Source organism: Diceros bicornis, chromosome X, assembly GCF_020826845.1.
Source record: "Diceros bicornis minor isolate mBicDic1 chromosome X, mDicBic1.mat.cur, whole genome shotgun sequence".
Lineage (NCBI taxonomy): Eukaryota > Metazoa > Chordata > Mammalia > Perissodactyla > Rhinocerotidae > Diceros > Diceros bicornis.
In genome coordinates, this window is record NC_080781.1 from 138,149,554 (window position 1) to 138,168,179 (window position 18,626).

The window sequence follows — 18,626 nt, forward strand, 5'->3', positions numbered from 1 at the left end:
AATGCTAAAACCACTGGGTGAATGGCTATTGGGCAACAGGATCTTTGTATGGTGCCAAAGCATCATACTACAGATTACTTATCAATTACAACAAGAAAACTGTACAACTGCAATGGAGATTCAGAATTCACCTCCTTCTTCAACCAAGTGGTAAAATGTAGCATCAGGAACCACAGGAGAACCAGCCAGTATGTGCTTCCTAATCTGATGCTAATATGAAATATTCTTGCCCAAAATGTTTACCTAAACAAGCTAGCAGATCCTACCTCTCATTTACAATTAATATAAGGGATAAACAGGAAAAGAGACACATCTAGAATGTGGGCCTTCTGTAAGACAACTGGGCTGGTTGCTTCAAAAAGTCTATGTCAGGGGCCAGCCCCGTGGCCTAGTGGTTAAGTTCGGCACGCTCTGCTTCAGTGGCTCAGGTTTGGTTCCTGGGCATGAACCTATACCACTTGTCGGCGGCCATGCTGTGGCAGCGACCCACATAAAAAGTAGAGGAAGACTGGCACAGATGTTAGCTCAAGGTGACTCTTCCTAAAGCAAAAAGAGGAACACTGGCAACAGATGTTAGTTCAGGGCGAGTCTTCCTCAGGGAAAAAAAAATTTACGTCACAGGTGGACTGGAGGTAGGGAGGCTATTCTTGTTAAAAGAGACAAAGCAAGCATACTCAAACACAAGATATAAATCTTTATTGCTTACTAGCTCCCCCCCACCCCCAAACAGCTATAAGAGACATTTGGGGGAAATCAGAATTTGGAACGTCTGTCTGATAATGTTAATTTTTTAGATGTGCTCGGGGCATTGTGCTTTTATTGGAAAATGTCTTTATTTTTAGGAGACATATGCCGAAGTAGCTAGGGATGAAATGTCATGATGTATGTGAATTCTTTTCAAACAGTCAGCAAAAAGGTATAAAAATGCACGTATCTATATATACCAAGTAAATATGCCAAATGTTAACAATCGTTGGATCTAGGCAGTGGGCATACAGGCTTCACAATAAGTTAGAAAAAAAGAGTTGGCTGGAATAAAGAATTTAACAGAAGGGATAGAAAAAGTCTAGGAGATCTTCCAAAATTCAGAGCAAATAAATAAATAATTAAACAGAAAATACGAGAGAAGATCTAGACAGAGGGTCAATATAAGAAGTCCAAAATTAAGCTAACAGGAGTCTCCACAAGAAAGAGAAAATGGAAGGATGGAAGCTAATGTATTTTTTTAAAAAAGAGTTGACAACAGACAAAAGTATTCTGATTGAATGACTCCTGCATAGTAAATGAAAAACACACAACTCTAGGCACATTCTCATGAAATTTCAGGACACTAAACAAAAAGAAAAGACCCTAAAAATTCTCCAGGAAAAGGGAGAGAGACAAGAGGGCTACCCTACAAAAGAACCACAATCAGATTGGCATTATGCGTTTGTTTCATATGTGACTCTGTCTACTAGAAAACAATGGGAGCAATGCCTGCAAAGTTAGGAGGGAAAATGACTTTCAACTTGGAATCCTAAATTCAGCCAATTGAGAAGAGCAGAAGAAAGGCATTTCAGACAACCAGTGACTCAGAAGTCATATCTGTTATAAGGCTTTTGGCTGCAAGAAACACAAAAGTCAACTCAAACTGGCTTACACAATAAGAAAATATATTCTCTCATGTAACTGGAAGCCCAGAGCTGGGGGTTCCTCCTGTCTCTCTGCTCCACCATCCTTGGTGAGGAAGCGTTCCCTGAGTCTGAGGTTACACAAGAGCTGCCAGCAGCAGCTTCCTTATTCACATCCAGTTAGGGGGAAAAAAAGACAGTCTTCCCTGAACGTGCCATCAAAGGCCTTCCCTTCAGTCTGAGTGGACCAACTAAGATCATAGGTCCAGCAACTGATCAATAACAGTTGCCAAGGGAATGTGATGTGTGGAATGACTTAAGGATCCTTGCTAGAGTTGGGAATAAGGCAGAAAGGTGAATAATACCAGGGTCCTGTCAGGAACAGGAAAAGAGGGAATGGATATGGTAAGCAACAATGGTGTCCGCTACAGTTTACTACCCAAGCACTCTACCTTAGCAAGTTATTTAAAGATGTATTCCAGAAAACAAGGAGTAAACCAAGTAAAAGATATGGGTTCTGGGAAACAGTGGCTCCAGCCCAAGAGTTCAGAGAAGGGAAGATCCAGGTGGCAGCTGTGTACAACCTGAGCAAGTACTTGTCCAGATTGCAGGAGGAAGACAGAGAGCTCCGGGAGGAAGGCCCTTGAGGGAGAAACGCAGAATCGCAGGAAAAAAATAGCATAACTGAGAGGATTTTACAAGATCAGAGAATACTATTAAAGAAAAGCGAAAGGCAGGCAGAAACAGTGGGAAAAACAAAGAGTTGTACAAGAAAGCCAAGGTCCAAATATGAAGCAGGTTGAATTCTGGCAAGGATTTTAAGCAGATGATGGAGTCTAAGAAAAGAGAATCCATTTGACCTTGATTGGTCATTCTCCTTTGAGCGGTTCAGCGATTGTGATCTAGGCCTGTAAAGAAGGAAATGTAATCCTAGCATTCGTCATTTGGCCTCGCAGTGAACAATATTTATATATGCATGGTTTTCAACGTTAGAACTAACCTATAACCACTTGAATGTGGTTGCAGGGCAGAGCATAAACGTCAACAATTCTAAGAATAGATATGGTCAAGTATAGCTTTCAGGAGGCAGAAGGGGGTGGGGTGTGTGGAAAGTAAAGCAAGGTCATTAATATCCTCATCTTATACAGAAGAGAAGTGTCATCTGGACTAAAGATGACGGAACGAACGCTGTTTAAAATTAGAGAAAATGTGAATATGAATCTCAACATGAGAGGTGATGTAAGCTAAGTCTTCCTCCTTCATTTCAGGGAGTTAATATAATTCCCCAAAGTTGGCAAATCAAGAAAGATGCATAAGCATACGATTTAGTTTTCAGGTAACCATCACAGAAACTAAAAGTAGAAATGGTTAAAAGCTGTCATTTCTGGGTCGTGGAACAGGAAGCAGAAGGCGTAGACTATTGTTTTCACCTCTCTCTTTTGAGAGAGGTTATGCTGTTATTGAGTGGCTGTAGTATTTTGATAAAAACTTAAAATACAAATAACCTAAGCCTTCAATAGTTTCCTACTGCTCTGACGTTAACATCAAAAATCCTGCACCCAGCCCATTCAATTTCTCTGCCCACATCTATAACACCCCCCCACACCCTACTCTGCTCTAGCCACACAGGGCTTCTTAAGTGCCTCATACAGCTAAGCTCCTGCCAGACTCGGGGCCTTCACACATGCTCTTCTCTGTCAGGAAAACCCTCCTCCACTCTGCGCCTTGCCCACTTCTGTTCACCCCTTGGTTCCCAGCTTCAGCATCGCCTCCTTAGCTTCCTTATCCCTCCCAAGGCTGAGCTGTTCCCCCATTACACATGATCACAGTGAGCATCCCCTGCCCCCCGCCATACTTGTCCTTCAGGGCACTTAACCCGCTGTAATTACATAATTACTTGTGAATTATTTAAAGTCTGTCTCACCCACCAAACTTAAGCTCCATGAGGAAAGGTACCAATCTGTCTCAGTCACCCTACAGCCTGCCTACCACAGTGCCTGCAGTACTGTGGCCACCTGACTCCATCGTGGAATGAATGGCTAGATGACAGACTGATGAACTGTAGATCCTTCAGCATGGAGCAGCAAGAAACTCCATATTTAAACTGAACTGTATTGGCCAGATGAAAAAGTTACTAAATGTGGAATAATCCTATCACTTACAATTGAGTGTCATTATAACAAACAGTCCTTTGAAACGTGTAGTGTTTCACGAGTGTCAGTGAGGAAGCTGCTCAATATGTCACTCAAAGGCCTGCTGCATCCATCTGCGAGGTGACCTGTGGTTTGGACTGAGGTCTTAGCAGTGGAGATGGTGACAAATGATTGGTTCCAGGGTACCTTTTAAATGCAGAGCCCCACAGGACTTGCTGGTGAAATAGAGGAAGGTGCGGGAAAGAGCAGAATCTAGGACACCTCCTAGAATTTTGGACTGGTAACTGAGTGGATGTTGATGTTATTTACTGACACAGAAAAGACAGGAGGAACAGCAGATTTGAAGGGGGAAAAAAAGCAAGCGTTTCCAGTGGGATTTGTTAAGCTGGAGATGTCTATAAGCAGCTCAAGTGGAAATACTGAAGAGGCCATCCAATGTGGGGCTCAAGAGGGAGGTTAGAGATGCAGGCACAGAATAAAATCATCAGCACACAGCCATACCCATCATTTGGAGCACTGAAAACGCAGAAACAATGGAAATGTCCCTAATTAAATCAAGGCATAGCCATCAACGCAATGTCATGTGGTCATTAAAAACGATGGTGTAAAGACATTATCCAGACATCATCTATCTGTAGATGGTAGATCTTTGGGCAATTCTTACTTTTCCTCTTTCTATATTTTCTAAACATTTTTTTTTCATAGAACAGGTATTACTTTTATAACTGGAAGATGAAATTAAGTTATTTTTATTTTAGGGAAAAGTTATGATATAAATCTATCTTTACCGACATGGACAGACATCTACGACATATCACTGAGGAAAGAAGGCAAGTTACAATAGCACATATTACATGATCCCATTTATCTAAAACAATATGCATGCATGCACACGGGTGCATAAAGAAGACTCTACAAGGATGTTCAAAATGTCAACAGCAAAGGTAACTTTTAGGCTATTATTTACCAAGCAATTTATGTGGTATTAAGTATTCTTAAACAGTTTTAGTTGCATTACACTTTGCATGGTATCTGTAAAATACTAAATGTGTTCATAAAAAATATCTGATATAATAATTTGAACTAAGCTTTAAAGGTCATTTGTTTCCCTTTATTGCACCTCTGCTTTAGGGCTTTCCTTGGTCTCCTTCCCACACATGCTGACTACTCAACTACTGGCTGTCCTTATACTTGTAGTTGCATGGTATAACATACACAATAGGTGTTCTTCACCTTTTTCTGCCGTGGACCCTTTTGGCCCTCTGGACTCCTCAGAAGAATGTTTTGAAATGCATAAAATAAAATGCATAGAAATCGATTAACAACATACTCCAAGAATCAATGCTAGAGTAATACGTGCTTCTTTAGTAATCTATTAAATAACCAGATCTAGAGATGGGTCTAATAACTACCCTAAGTTTGAAGCAGTGATGAGCACAAATGATATGTCAAAATACTTGGAACTATAACATGATATGAAAGTATCTTTGATCTCTATTGGTGACAAAGTCACAGGTACTACCATGTTAGGTAACTTCAGGTTAGTGAAAATAAGGATGGAGTGTTTTTCCCACCCAAGGTCACAGAACCCCTGAATTCTCCACCCTGAGTTGGAGCCCTCGGTCTAGAAAGATACACACCCAACAATAACAGCACTTTTCTCTGCATGGTGGAATTTCCAGAATGATTTCCACACGCATTTTCCAAATTTTCTACAACGATGTTTTACTGGTGTAATTAAAAAATCAAGAGCTTAATAAATACTGTTTTTGTTTCTTTGTTTTCTCTTAAACAACCTGGAAGAGTGGCTAAAAAATTTCATACAGTTGCTTACAAGCTACATTAACATTTTTTACAGGGTGATACCACTTAAAAAATGACTGTCAACCTTCCCTAACTACTTAAGTATTATGACGACTTTAATCATTCCCATGTTCTTACAAGCCTAGAAAAAAATTCACTAGAATTATTTATTCTGCAGTTAAAAAGAACAAAAAGACAAACTGTCACAACTGCAGACATTTGTCTATTTTTTTGCCAAGTGTAATTCCAAAAACAGCTGAAAATATTAGAGCAAATTAATACTTAATATGGACTAATACCTTCTGCTGTTTACAAAAACCAGAAACACACGGTAATTTATATTTTAAAAATAAGTTACTAAATATCTGTATAGAAATTTAAAATACAACTTATCAAAGTAATGTCATAACTTAAATACTACTAGAAGCCCTAGAAAAAACAAAATGCTTTAATATTTTCAAAATTAATTCACACGTGGAAAGTCAGCTCACGCTGAAAAGTGCTCGAGTTCCTGTTTTAGCAGCAACGTGGAATGTTGCAAATGAGACAGGAACGAAGGGAAATGTGCATCTCTCAGAAGCCTGCTTTGCTTTCTTTCAAATCTAAAAATAAAACATTTGGACTGCCCTATTAATAAGTCTAGAAAATGGATGCCTTTTTTTTGCGGAAAGCTTTCACAAACACAGAAATAAAAATATCTTCTTCTCAGTTAATAGGACCAAAGAATGTAAACATAAACCAGATGTCAATCCTTGTTTCTCTACAATTCTCTTCACCCTCAGGGCTCCAGTGGGGCTTCTGTTGTAAAGATGTGTCTAAAGCACAAGGAGACAAGTGAAATGAATGAAGGTCTGCATAGAGCAACACAGACCAGGCTCAAAAGCCAGGTATTGGGTGAAAAGAGCCAGTTGCAGAATGTTACATACAGTTAGGACACCATCCTGTAAATTTACAAAACACTTTCGAATGTTACATATTGTCACATGTAACACAGCATAAAGCTTGCATGGAGAGTATCTCTATTACCTTTGGGGGACAGGCTACCTTGGGAAGGCAGGGCAGCAAGTGCAACCATGGTCTGGGATTTCGCTGGAGCTGTCACATTCAAGTTCCATAAAAGGAGGCTGACATGAATAGGGCAAACTGCTAACATTTCCAAAGTCCGAGTCGACAGTACCCGAGTAGCTACCACATGAGCAGAGTGCAGAGGCCGGGGAGGAAGAGGGCCAGGACGACTGTGGAAAGGTAGGACCTCAAAGGCAGAAGGGTCGGCATGGCCTCAGGGAGGGTGGAAGAGCAGGCACGGATGAGCGGCCGAGAAGGGCTCCGATCCTACCTCTGGAGCCCAGGCTTGGGGGAATTACAGCAGTGCTGTCCACCGTGGCCATCAGGGTGGACCTGGTCCTTGACAAGACAGGAGTGAGCTTGCTTACCTACTGCTTTCCTTCACCATGAAAGTCTTAGTAAAAAAGTAATAAATAGGGGCCGGCCCAGTAGCATAGGGGTTAAGTTCATGTGCTCCGCTTCGGCGGCCGGGGATTTGCAGGTTCGGATCCCGGGTGGACCTATGCACCGCTTATCAAGCCATGCTGTGGCAGGCGTCCCACATATAAAGTAGAGGAAGATGGGCATGGATGTTATCCCAGGGCCAATCTTCCTCAGCAAGAAAAAAAAGGTAATAAATAAAAATCAGAAGAACTAAGCAGTGCGTTTGGTACCATAGTTGACACACGCTATGCAAGCTCCTGCCTTCCTCCCAGTATTGAGTATCAGAGAATGAAGTGTGTCAGAGAAAGGGAAGCCCTCTCCTCATGGGTCCCCCAGGTCTCCTGGGACAGAAGTGAAAGAAAAGAAGGCTCCATGAAGAGACCTGGAGTGGGAACCCCAGGGGCCTGATGAGTGGGTGGGAAGTCAGCTCAGAGCAGATGGCTTCCAGAGTGGCACAGGGTGGAAAGGGGACAGGATGGATGGCAAGAGTGCCTCACACTGCCTTCCAGGGCTCAGGAACATCTGAGTGTGCTGCAGCTTGGAAGGAAAGTGGAGCCTATTTGGCACAGCTGGTGTGGCTGTGTCTGATTTCCTACCAGCACGCCCTGGTAGGAAACCACTCCTAGCCCCTCGACCTGTTTCGCTCCGCCTGTCTCATCTCCGCACTCCAAACTCCTAAGACCCGGCCAAACAGTTCTCGTGTCCGAGCCTCCATACGTGCTGGTCTCTCTCCCACTCATACTTTCTCCTGAACTCGCTCATGTTACCTTATTGTTTAGGTCCTGGGGGTCACTTTTCAAAGAAGTCTCTTCCCTGATCCCGCCCCCAACTCTAGGTGGGATCCCTCGAATGTTTACATGCTCCTTCAGTGGCCAGTACTTCTCCATGGTAACATTTAGCCCCTTGTGAAGTAATGGCCTGTTTGCCTGTCTGTATCTTCCTTTAGACCAGAAGATCACTGAGGGGAGGGACACTCCCTGGCATCTAGCACAGTAACTGACACATAACAGATGCTCAGTATAGGGTAAACAATAAAGTATTGCTCTACACATAAACAGTACAACAGTCAAAGAGAAATGAAGCAACAGCAACCTGGTCCTGGTCCAGGATATTCCTTATGCATATCACAATGCAAACGAGGCAGAAGGTCCAGCAGCTGCAGGCGACTCTTCAACCCTGAGTCCCAAGGAGCAACTTAGTACCAAAATCAAAATGCTCCATTTTCTTCAAGATTCACACATGAGAACTGGCTGAAGTTCCCCTTGCCAAGTAAAGGGTCCTACCTCCAGGCTCTGCTCACACGAGGTCCCATCTGATGAAATGGAAGCTTCCGAAGTTTTGCTTTCTAGTACTAACTGCTAAAAACTATTTCTTCCCAGCCTAATTAATAGCTCTCTAGTCTCTACAAGTAGCATTGCAGTCATAAATTTGTGTGCTTATCTACTCATATGTAATCTTTTCTTTAAAACTATGCAATTAGAAGGCCACCCTTGACTTAGCAATATCTATCAAAGTTTAAAATGCAATAAGTCCCAATAAGTCCCTTTGACCCAATAAGTCCCATCTCTAGGAATTTCTCCTACAGATAAACTTGGCAGTGAGCAAAATGGTATATGTAAAAGACTATTCACTACATTATTAGTGAAATAAAAAACACTGGAAACATAACTACCCATCAATAGAAAACTGGTTATATAAATTACAGTGTATCCATACAATGGACTACTAACCCAACCCTTAAAAAGAATGATACCACTCTATAGCAACTGATATCTAATATATCTCCAAGATACATTAACTAAAAAGAGCAAACTTCACAAATGTGCACGGTGTTTTACTATTTATGTAAAAACACACATATCCTTGTTTGTTTGTGCATGTATACACACATAAAATATATGCATAAACATATATAAAAATATAAAATAATATGAGGTATCTAGAAGAGTCAATTTCATAGAGACAGAAAGTAGAAGTATGACTGCCAGAGGCTGGGGGAAGAGAGACGAACAAAGGGGGAGTTATAATTTAATGGGGGCAATTTCAGTTTTGCAAGTTGAAGAGGGTTCTGAAGATGCATAGTGGTGATGGTGGTACAACAATGAGAATGTACTTAATGTCATTAAGCTCTACACTTAAAAATGGCTAAAATGGGGGCCGGCCCGGTGGCGCAAGCGGTTAAGTGTGCGCGCTCCGCTGCGGCGGCCCGGGGTTCGCTGGTTCGGATCCCGGGCGCGCACCGACGCACTGCTTGGTAAGCCATGCTGTGGCGGCGTCCCATATAAAGTGGAGGAAGATAGGCACCGATGTTAGCCCAGGGCCGTCTTCCTCAGCAAAAAAAAGAGGAGGATTGGCGGATGTTAGCTCAGGGCTGATCTCCTCACAAAAAAAAAAAAAAAAAAAAAAAAAAAAGGCTAAAATGGTAAATTTTATGTTATCTATATTTTACCATAATTTAAAAACTTTACACACACACAGATTAATAAGAAACTGGTAATGATGGCTGTCTCCAGGGAGAGAAACAGGTGTCTGAGGACAGGGTGGCAAGGAGATCTTTTACCATGTAGCCTTGAAAACCACCTTTTTCATTCTGTACTCTATACCTAACTATGCAAACAAAATCATTAAAAAAAAAACAGCCTTCCTTAATCACAAGTCATTTATATCCCTTCTTTAAGTAAAAAATATTTTCAATCCAAATCAGGATTCCACTTCAGTTTTGAGGGTATTTATTAGATTTAAATGATGCAAGCTGCAAAAAAATTACACTTGTTCCCAGAATATATTCACCAAAAGCTTATCTTTATTTGTATCAGCTATTACAGAAAAGCTTCAAAATCATCACAGAAGAAAATTACCATTTTTATCAGTACATAACTTTTATTCCATCACAACCGAGCTAGCTGAATATAGAACTGTTTCAACAGCAAAAAGCCCTCGTCATAATTCAAGACAAAAATCAGCCTGCAATTACATGAGTTAGAAAACAAACTATGCTTATGTCGCAGTCTACTCTAAAGCTCTAACTTATACGTCAGAATTTAAAACACACAGACACACACACAAACCATCTGGATGCCTCCTAGTTTATCTAAAAGACACTTTTGTAAAGATCCACTATTTTCTTGGGTCTTCTGGAATAAGCACTGCAGCCGGGCTGTTGGCATCGCAAGTCTGTAGCCCCACTCCCCGTCAAAAAGAAGGCAGCCCTTGAAGGGCATAGAACCACCCCTGGCTCAAAGTAGGGGCTCAAATATTTATTGGGTGAATGAATAAATGATTATCTGCTGACAGGCCTGCCATCAAGCCTCACACACACACAAAAAATTTCAGAAACAAAAAAGCACGAGATGCTTTTTTCACTTGAAGTCAGCACATGAGAGAAGTGAAGACTAGAGGATGGCTGCAACACAACTGGCTAAGTAGGCTCTAGACCTCATCCCATCCCAAAATTAAATACAAAAACAGGTATTTTAAAGACCATATGAAAAACATAGGACAACTTACCTATAAGATTCTTTTGTATGCATCAAATACGTGTGTATGAATACCGTACATCATTAAGTTTTTTAGGAAGAAAATACAGATTATTACTGACATGTTCTCAGAGTAGGAAAGGACTTCTAAGTATAAAAGCAACAGAAGAAATCATAACAGAAATTTTACATATCAAAAAGACAAGCAGAGGGGCTGGCCCGGTGGCGTAGCGGTTAAGTTCACGCACTCCACTTCAGTGGCCCGGGGTTCGTAGGTTCGGATCCCGGGCACGAACCGATGCACTGCTTGTCAAGCCATGCTGTGGTGGCATCCCATATGAAGTAGAGGAAGATGGGCACGGATGTTAGCCCAGGGCCAGTCTTCCTCAGCAAAAAGAGGAGGATTGGCAACGGACGTTAGCTCAGGGCCGATCTTCCTCACACACACAAAGAAAAGACAAGCAGAGTCAAAAGATATATGACAAAGTAGAAAACATAACTGCATGATGACAAAGAATTAATATCCTTAATACTTTACAAGTTCTTACAAATCGACTTAAAAAGAAATATCCTGATGGAAGAATGAAGGCAGAACATGAACAGGCAAGACCAAATACAAATGGCCAATGATTACTGAGTTTCAGCCTCAGTAATACAAATTTAAAAGATGGATATCCAGTTCTGGGAGGGTATGAGAAGTGGGACTTTCTCAGACTGTCGTGGGAACTGGGAAAGCCATCCTGGTAGGCGATGTGGTGATAACCACCAGCAACTCCAAGTCTAGGCAGTCACTCTTCAAAAAGACTGGCACATGAGGAAGTTCAATCCAGTAGTATCTCTAATAGTGAACCATTGGAAAAACCAATGGGGGAAAATGCAAGACAGTAAATCAGCACCAGACCACACTGCTATTTAATAGAAATGAGGCAGAGAGAAATGTATCCCATGGACAGATGCAGAATATGTATAATACCATCTTCATTTTGTTAAAACCACAAAAGGTGCATATTTGTATAGCCTGAGAAGAAGATTCAGAAGGATCTACGTTAACCAATTAAGAGTGGTTATTCTGGGTAGTGGGTGGGGAGAGTACTGGGAAGTTTTCACTTTTTTACTTGATATACTTTAAAATGGTTTAAATTTCCTATAAAAGCATGTATTATTTTTATAATTTCTTAAAAAGTAAAGAAGAAAAATACTAAGATATCAAGTACTTATCTACTAAAGACAGGTTCTGTCCTTTAAGAATTCCCTTCAAAGTTCCTTGAAGCTCAAATGGCCACGTCTTTCCCATTCATAAGTAATAGATATTTTTTAACACATCTCTTCCTTTCTACATTTCTTAGAAGAAACTGTATAGAGTCACTACTACCTGTTTTATAAAATCCGTTCATAATCTGAGAAAAAGACTATTAAAAACATAAACCTCCCCACCAGGCCTAGCGTCTACCAGAAGAAACACATTCACTGCCCATATTACATTTAGTCCACACAATTTCTGAGACAATGCACAAAGCGCCAGCCACACAACTCCCACCAGCATAAATACGTGGTGTACAAAGAACGTCCTGTCAGCAGGGCCCAGGGCACATACTGCAGCAGTAAAGGGGAAGGACAATTTGAATCACAAGATCAGGAGTGGAACCAAATTGGGGACTTGGAGGCAGTGCGATGCTCTTCACTTCCTTCCACACCTTCTAGTCTATTCTGCCCAAACCCCGCCCCTCATGTAGTCCCTAAACAGGCTATCTGTTATGGATGTCCACACAGCTTTAGACTGAGGTGTCAGAAACCACTAGAGAGACACAAAAAATGCTACTTGGGGGTCTCAGCTGGAATCACAATGGAAGCATATGTGTAAACTCACATTTTTTTTCTTAGGAAAAGAAATGGAAAAATTCAATTAGAGTGTTCTGCCTTACCACACGAAATGTTTGAAACCCGAGTGTCAAAACATTAAATGTGGAGTGACCACTCATTTTAAAAAAGCTTGAGATACTGAGACTGACAGTTGAGAAATTAAGAAACCATTCATTTTTACAAAATGAAAGTCCACACAATGGCACCAAAGTAGCCAAAAGTGCTGCTGACAGAGCACCTGAGCATCAGACCTCAAATGGCCTGGATCCCCAGCTTTTCAAAAGGCATTCATTCTGCTCTAGAGTCTCAAGAGCCAGCTGCATCTGGGTGCTCTCTTTAGTTCCTGCGGGAGGAGTGCGGCAAACGCCATCAGCCGTGGGCTCTCCTGTTCTCTGACAGCTTTCAGGAGGCCATCCTTCTAGGGGGCCACACACCAGTTCCCATTTCTGAAAATGCATTACCACCGCCCACTAACATTGACCAGGAAGTCATTTACCCCAAACCAAAGCAAACAAAGCACCATGCTGAAGGCCGCTGGGCAACAATGGCAGCGGCAGGTGAAGAGCTCAGTCAAAGCGCTCTCAGGGCAGCTGACCTGCTTCAAGGTGAACTGAAGTTGCAGATCACCAGTTCCGGCTCTAATCTGACGCCCGCCCCCAGATCACGCTGTGGCTACCAAGTAACCCTACCCAAACTGACATTTCAGGGCTCAGGGAAGTGACTTTTTTTTATTATATGGCACAGTTTGGCACAGTTATGTCTTCAATCTTTGGGGTACTTTTATACTGTCCAAGAGTAGTACATCTTGTTTTTTTCCTTTTTTTTTTTAAAAACAGATGGCCAAACCAGGACATATACTAAAAAAAAAAAAAGGAAGGTTACTTACCTGAGCCCTAACATTCCAGCTACCATGGAATCCTGTTGGAGCTGGTCTACAGAAGCAAGATGTATTCTGGGGAGTCACATGTCACATCAAAGCAGGAACTGGTGAGTCTGTATTTTTATGGAGCCTAAAACAAAGAAAACCGTAAGTTGAAAGCCCCCGTTGTGCTGCACGACCTCTTTCCCAGGACTATGCGGACATTGTGAAGATAAACTACAGACAAAGTACTAGGCTATTTCCTGGCTTACCTAACTAGAAACAAAGGACACACTGCAAATGACTGGCACATAACACACAGGGCTAAAATAAAGGAAAGATTCATGCGGGTTAGAATCAGCACTATCACAGGTCTTGTCACCTCTGAGGGACACTGTGACACCATAAAGCATACCGTTAGTGGTGATCTCTGGTAAGCACTTCTTGCACTGTCATACAGAAATACGCAGGGAGATAATACATGTTCAAGAGAACATGCAACATCAAAATGTCATTCCAAAAAGAACACGTGAAATCCAGAGGCAAAGCCTCCCTTCTTTTTCAAGCAGCTGAAGTTGCAACGAGCTGCTGTAACATCACGGAAAGGGGCTTTAACCCTGCGAGAAAAAAAGCAGCACCAATGGAAACCAAGTGCTCTGGGAGAGTCAAAGCCATCCTCCAAAACCTGCAAGTCTGTTTCAGAGCCTCTCAGAGCAGTAAATTGCAATGTTCAACAAACTGAGTTATTAGTTTGATAGTTTCTCTTTTGCTTTTGAACACGTTCAAAGAAGGACTTTTGTCATTACATTTTTCATCGTTAAGATAACCATAGGTTCCTTGTTAAAATCTAAACTGTCCCATATTAGCTAATCTCTGATACCTTGCTGGCCCAAGAGTAGCACTTTTATCTTTAGACTAAAAAAAGCCTTAAGTGTACAACTTAGAGGCCATTCACACAATTACTCATGTACTCAAACCCAGAGGAAGGGCAACACCAACCAAGTCTTTTATGGCTCGTCTATAACTACCAGGATGATACCTAGAATTATCTATTGAGGTGCAGTGAGGCCTTCTAATTCCCTTAAACAGTCGAGTCATAGAATGCTGTGAAACCCCAGAAGTCAAGGTAACAGTATTACTCAGTTAGCTATATAATAAAAATCAAACTGGTATCCTGGCTGGGAGGCTCTGGAAAAGCCACAACTTCTCACAGCCACATTTTTTTTTTTTTTACTTGTAAACTGAGGGAGCTGGACCAAGGTTCCTTCCAGTTCTGAAAGTTTAAGATCTTTGATTAATTCAAGATTCATGGGGGGAAAAAAGAGCCAGCAAATGAGAGCAGTTAGGTGAAAACCCAAGAAAGCAGTCATTTGCAGGTCCATATAGAGAACGCCCTCAGCTCTTAGGCAAGGAAGACAAGTGAACCCTTCCTAAGGCTTGCTCCCAAGAGTACAGACTTCTGCAGTAACTGCAAAACAGCTCTGGTGAGGACACATTCCCATGCCAGCATACCCAACAGAAGTGTGCCCTGAAGAAGTTACAAAGGCCAAGGCTTTATTCTCTTAACAGAACGACCACGGCCCCCCCTTGACATGGGAGTGGGGCTGCCCTGCCCACCTCCAAATCCCCATTCCCACTCAGTTCCCCCTCACACCATACCTACCATCAAAGTGGTGGAACCAAGTATTTAAGCAATAGCATGCAAATCAAGGTTTCAATAGGAAAAAGTTTCTTGCAAGAGAAAGGCAGAAGAGAGCAGGTAAAGGCAGAAGAGCACAACTTGTGTGTAACTGAGCCCAAGGAAGAGGAACCTGCTTACATCTGTCCTACCCGAAATGAGTTGAAGGTACAGTGGTGACAATGGCAGTTGGACTGGAGAAGGCTGGTACAGAAGCACCGAAGATAAGCTCCTTCCGCCGGAGTGGCAATAATGTTCTACCCAAGAAAGAAGGTTGTGTCTGCCGGCCACACGAAGCTGGTCTGCACGCATGTCACCACTGCAGAGGCAGTGAAAACAAGCAGGTGTCCTGCCACACTCCCTGGAACTTGTTGCCAGTCTAGGACTATGTTTTTACCCCATGTGCTTAAAACACTAGTTACTACAAATGTCAAACATTTTCTACAATTCTCTCCTCATAGATAACTCAGGCAGCCTGGCGACAAACTGCTCCTAGCTAATTAAAAGATTTCCACTGATATTCACCTTTCTAAAAGATTATGGGTTCCAAGACACATCATTTATCATGCAAACAGTCCCAGGCATTAGTGGTGGAAACTATTTCACCTCTGCTCTTCTTTATTTTGGGTTCAAGAAGTGAGCTTCTCATTCCATTTCCACATAGGGGAAGGAGTATTCCAGTGGGGGCAACATCATATTGGACTCATCTAGCCAGTTTTTCTGTCAAACTCCACAGCTTGCCTCCTCACCCCACTAGATTCGGCCACTCACAGGCAGGGCAGGCGGGGAAACAATGACTCTGGCTGGAAATTGCAAATAGAATGCAAAATTGTATTCTAACCCTCCCAATACACAAACAGCACAAAAGTCAGAGAAAGGTTTGACTGCGTCATGCTTTATCAGGTGAAACAAAGACCTGGTACTCTAGGTTTAAAGCATTCCAGGCAAATTTGTAACAACAAGAAAAAGACAGGGTGACAGGCCAGTACCAGCAAGAAAGTGTAGAAGGTTTCTTCGAGCTATTAGGACACACACTCTACATGCCACCAGGCACCTTGCAGAGAACTATATTCTGGAAGCTGTGCTGTTTAAAGGGCTAAGGGTACGACCAACAGCTAAATGGAGGGGCACCCGAGGAGGCAAACGCATTGCCAATGAAGCATAACAAAGCAGAGCCCTCGTCCTGTCATGTCTCAGGTTGAGAGGTACAAACCTTGGAACCTTCGTCAAGCGAGGCTTGTGTGTCTTGTGTGTGGACAAGAATGAACCTCACCGATCTGCCACCTAGCTGACATGCCACGATAGGGTGATCTGTGGCGACTTATTTAATCAACTGTATGTCTACCAGATTGATTGTGCCCTTTAAGGTTCTGACATGTCCGGATAAGAAAATAAAAGTGTTTCATAGGCTTCCTGACTGAGATTTGAAGTAGAAGTCCTAAAAAGCCCATAAATAAGCCTATTTCCCTATATCTCTGATAGAGATTTCCAAAAGACCTAAAAAATCCAGACCCTGGTTTTTTGTTTTTTGGGCTTTTTTTGGTAAGGATCCAGCATACTTCAAAAGACCCAAGAGGTCAGCTTAATCTCGTTGTTAACTGAAATCACTGAGATCCAGATAAAAATTCCAGCCATGAAACCCAAATTTATCCTCTAGAGTAATAATTGCCTATTAACAGTGAGTTTTACTACCAAGGCCCAAATATGCTTCATATTTCTAGTATAACAAAATACCTAAAACTTGTGAGAGACCTACAAATTCTAAGCCACTTAGCATCACACGCTGGTAGGTTTGGTTCCACGATCACAACCACCCCCTGAATTCCATCCTACCATCTATTTGGGGTACTGATCCTGCACAGGAGAGGCACAACATGTGAATGGTTCTGCAGAGCCCATTCCTGTTCCTGGAAAAATAACCAGAAGCACACATCTGCCTGACCATGAGTCAGGAATATCAATTTTGTGGTGGAGCCCATTTCTGCTGTAACCAATCCACACCAAGCGACCGCCACAGAGGTATTCCAGAGCAAGCTTTTCCCCCCTCGGGTCCACACTTAGCAATGTCATAAACGGTCGGTCGGTCTCCTCTGTGAGAGCAATCTTTTTAGACTCTTCACAATGACCTTAAGTCTTCAGTGCAAAACCACACAAACACTGGCACGCCACATAAAAGTCACCTGAGTTTCAGTTTGGGTGATTCAGTCATAACCAAACTAAAAAGAAAACAAACTTTCAGGGACAATTGACAGGAACCACAGCGATGCGATGAACTTGCCTCATCTGGTACTGGTGATCTTGAGCAGGGCGCGCTCCAGGTCTATGGGAGCCCGTTACATACTATGTCCCACTCCACTTATGTAACTGGAAGATCGCTGGTGAAGGGGGGGAGGATGGGAAGGCGCTCATATTCTGAGGCCACAGCACCCCCAAAGACCCTGGGGGCATGCTCCCACCGAAGAGCCTCAGGTGCTGCCGGACACACATTGCCCTACCCACGGCTCCTAAAGGGAACTATAACCGCCTCTTTATGACGAGTTGTGGGACCAGGAACACACTGTCTAGTCCCTTTTGTGGGTGGACGATAATTGCCACCTACTTGTTCTTGCTAGATGGGAAAAGAGATGGTGGACCGACTCGCTCGCAGTGGGGGCAGAAAGTCATGGAATAGGCGAGAAGGAGGGGGAGGCAAAGCCTGGAGATGGGGGTGAGAGCACAGGAGCCCTTGTGGCGCACTCTCCCGAAGGGAGGCGGACTGCGCACGCGCGCCGGTGGGGGGGCCGAGTAACGGGAGAGGGGGCGCGCGAGGGAGGGAGAGGGGAGAGCGCGATCCAGGGAGAGGCCGGGGCCGCGGGCGCGCGACGGCGCCGCGGGCCCGAAGCCCCGCGAAGGGCACGACGCGCGCGCAGCCCCGACAGGCGAAGCCCGGGCAACAGGGGCGCCTGCCGGGCAAGGGGCCGGGATGCGCGCCGAAGGCGGGCGGAAGGAAGGGGGCCGCCAGGCGACGGCGGCCTTGGGAGGCCGCGCCGACGACGGTCACCCGCAAGTGCGGGTGACGGGCCGAGGGGGGAGCCGTCACCGGCGGCGGCGGGAGGGGGAGGGTAGAGAGGAGGGACGCCATCCGCAAGCCTTGTCGCCCGACCCCGCGGGCCCCTCCCGCGCCACGTCCCGCCCCTACCCCCCGCCCCCCGGCAAGGGTCCCCACCCGCGGCCGCGGCGGTCCCACTCACAGTCTCTCCTCCTCGCCTCCTCCTCCTCCTCCGCTCGGCGCGGCAGCGGCGGCGGCGGCCATTTTCCGGACGGCTTTTACCACAGCCCTCTCTCCGAGAGGAGGGAGCGCGCGCGCCGCCGATGCCGGGATCCCGCACGGCCGACGTCGCGCCCCGCCCTCCCAGCCGGCCTGCGCGCTGCTGCACCTGCGTGCCCGCGTCCCGCCCCCGGCGCCGCCGCGAGCCCGCTCGCCATTGGGTGCGGCGGCTGGGGCAGGGCGGGGTCTCGGCGGTGACGCCGCCAATTGGCGGGAGTTGGTGTCCATTCCGGCCAGGGAAAAGGGGGCGGACTCCCTGTCCAGCTGCCGATTGGCTGTCGTCAGCCGTCATTTGGGGGAAAAGAGGTGGCTTGGGCGCGGAGGGGCTGGTTTAGTGGGCGGAATTTGAATATTAAGGATTAATGGGCCCTTGCGGATGCTGGGGCGAGTAA

The 18,626-nt window shown here is 44.2% G+C and overlaps 1 protein-coding gene across 1 annotated transcript in view; it reads right to left on the minus strand.

Moving 5' to 3' along the window:
• The window catches only part of MECP2 (methyl-CpG binding protein 2), a 58,996-nt gene extending 40,712 nt beyond the window's left edge, over positions 1-18,284 (minus strand). The window contains exon 1 of the mRNA XM_058535003.1: positions 18,158-18,284. Coding sequence (XP_058390986.1) covers positions 18,158-18,219 — 62 coding nt within the window. The 5' untranslated portion in view covers positions 18,220-18,284. The remainder of the gene's footprint in view (positions 1-18,157) is intronic.
• Between the last annotated feature and the right edge of the window lie 342 nt (positions 18,285-18,626).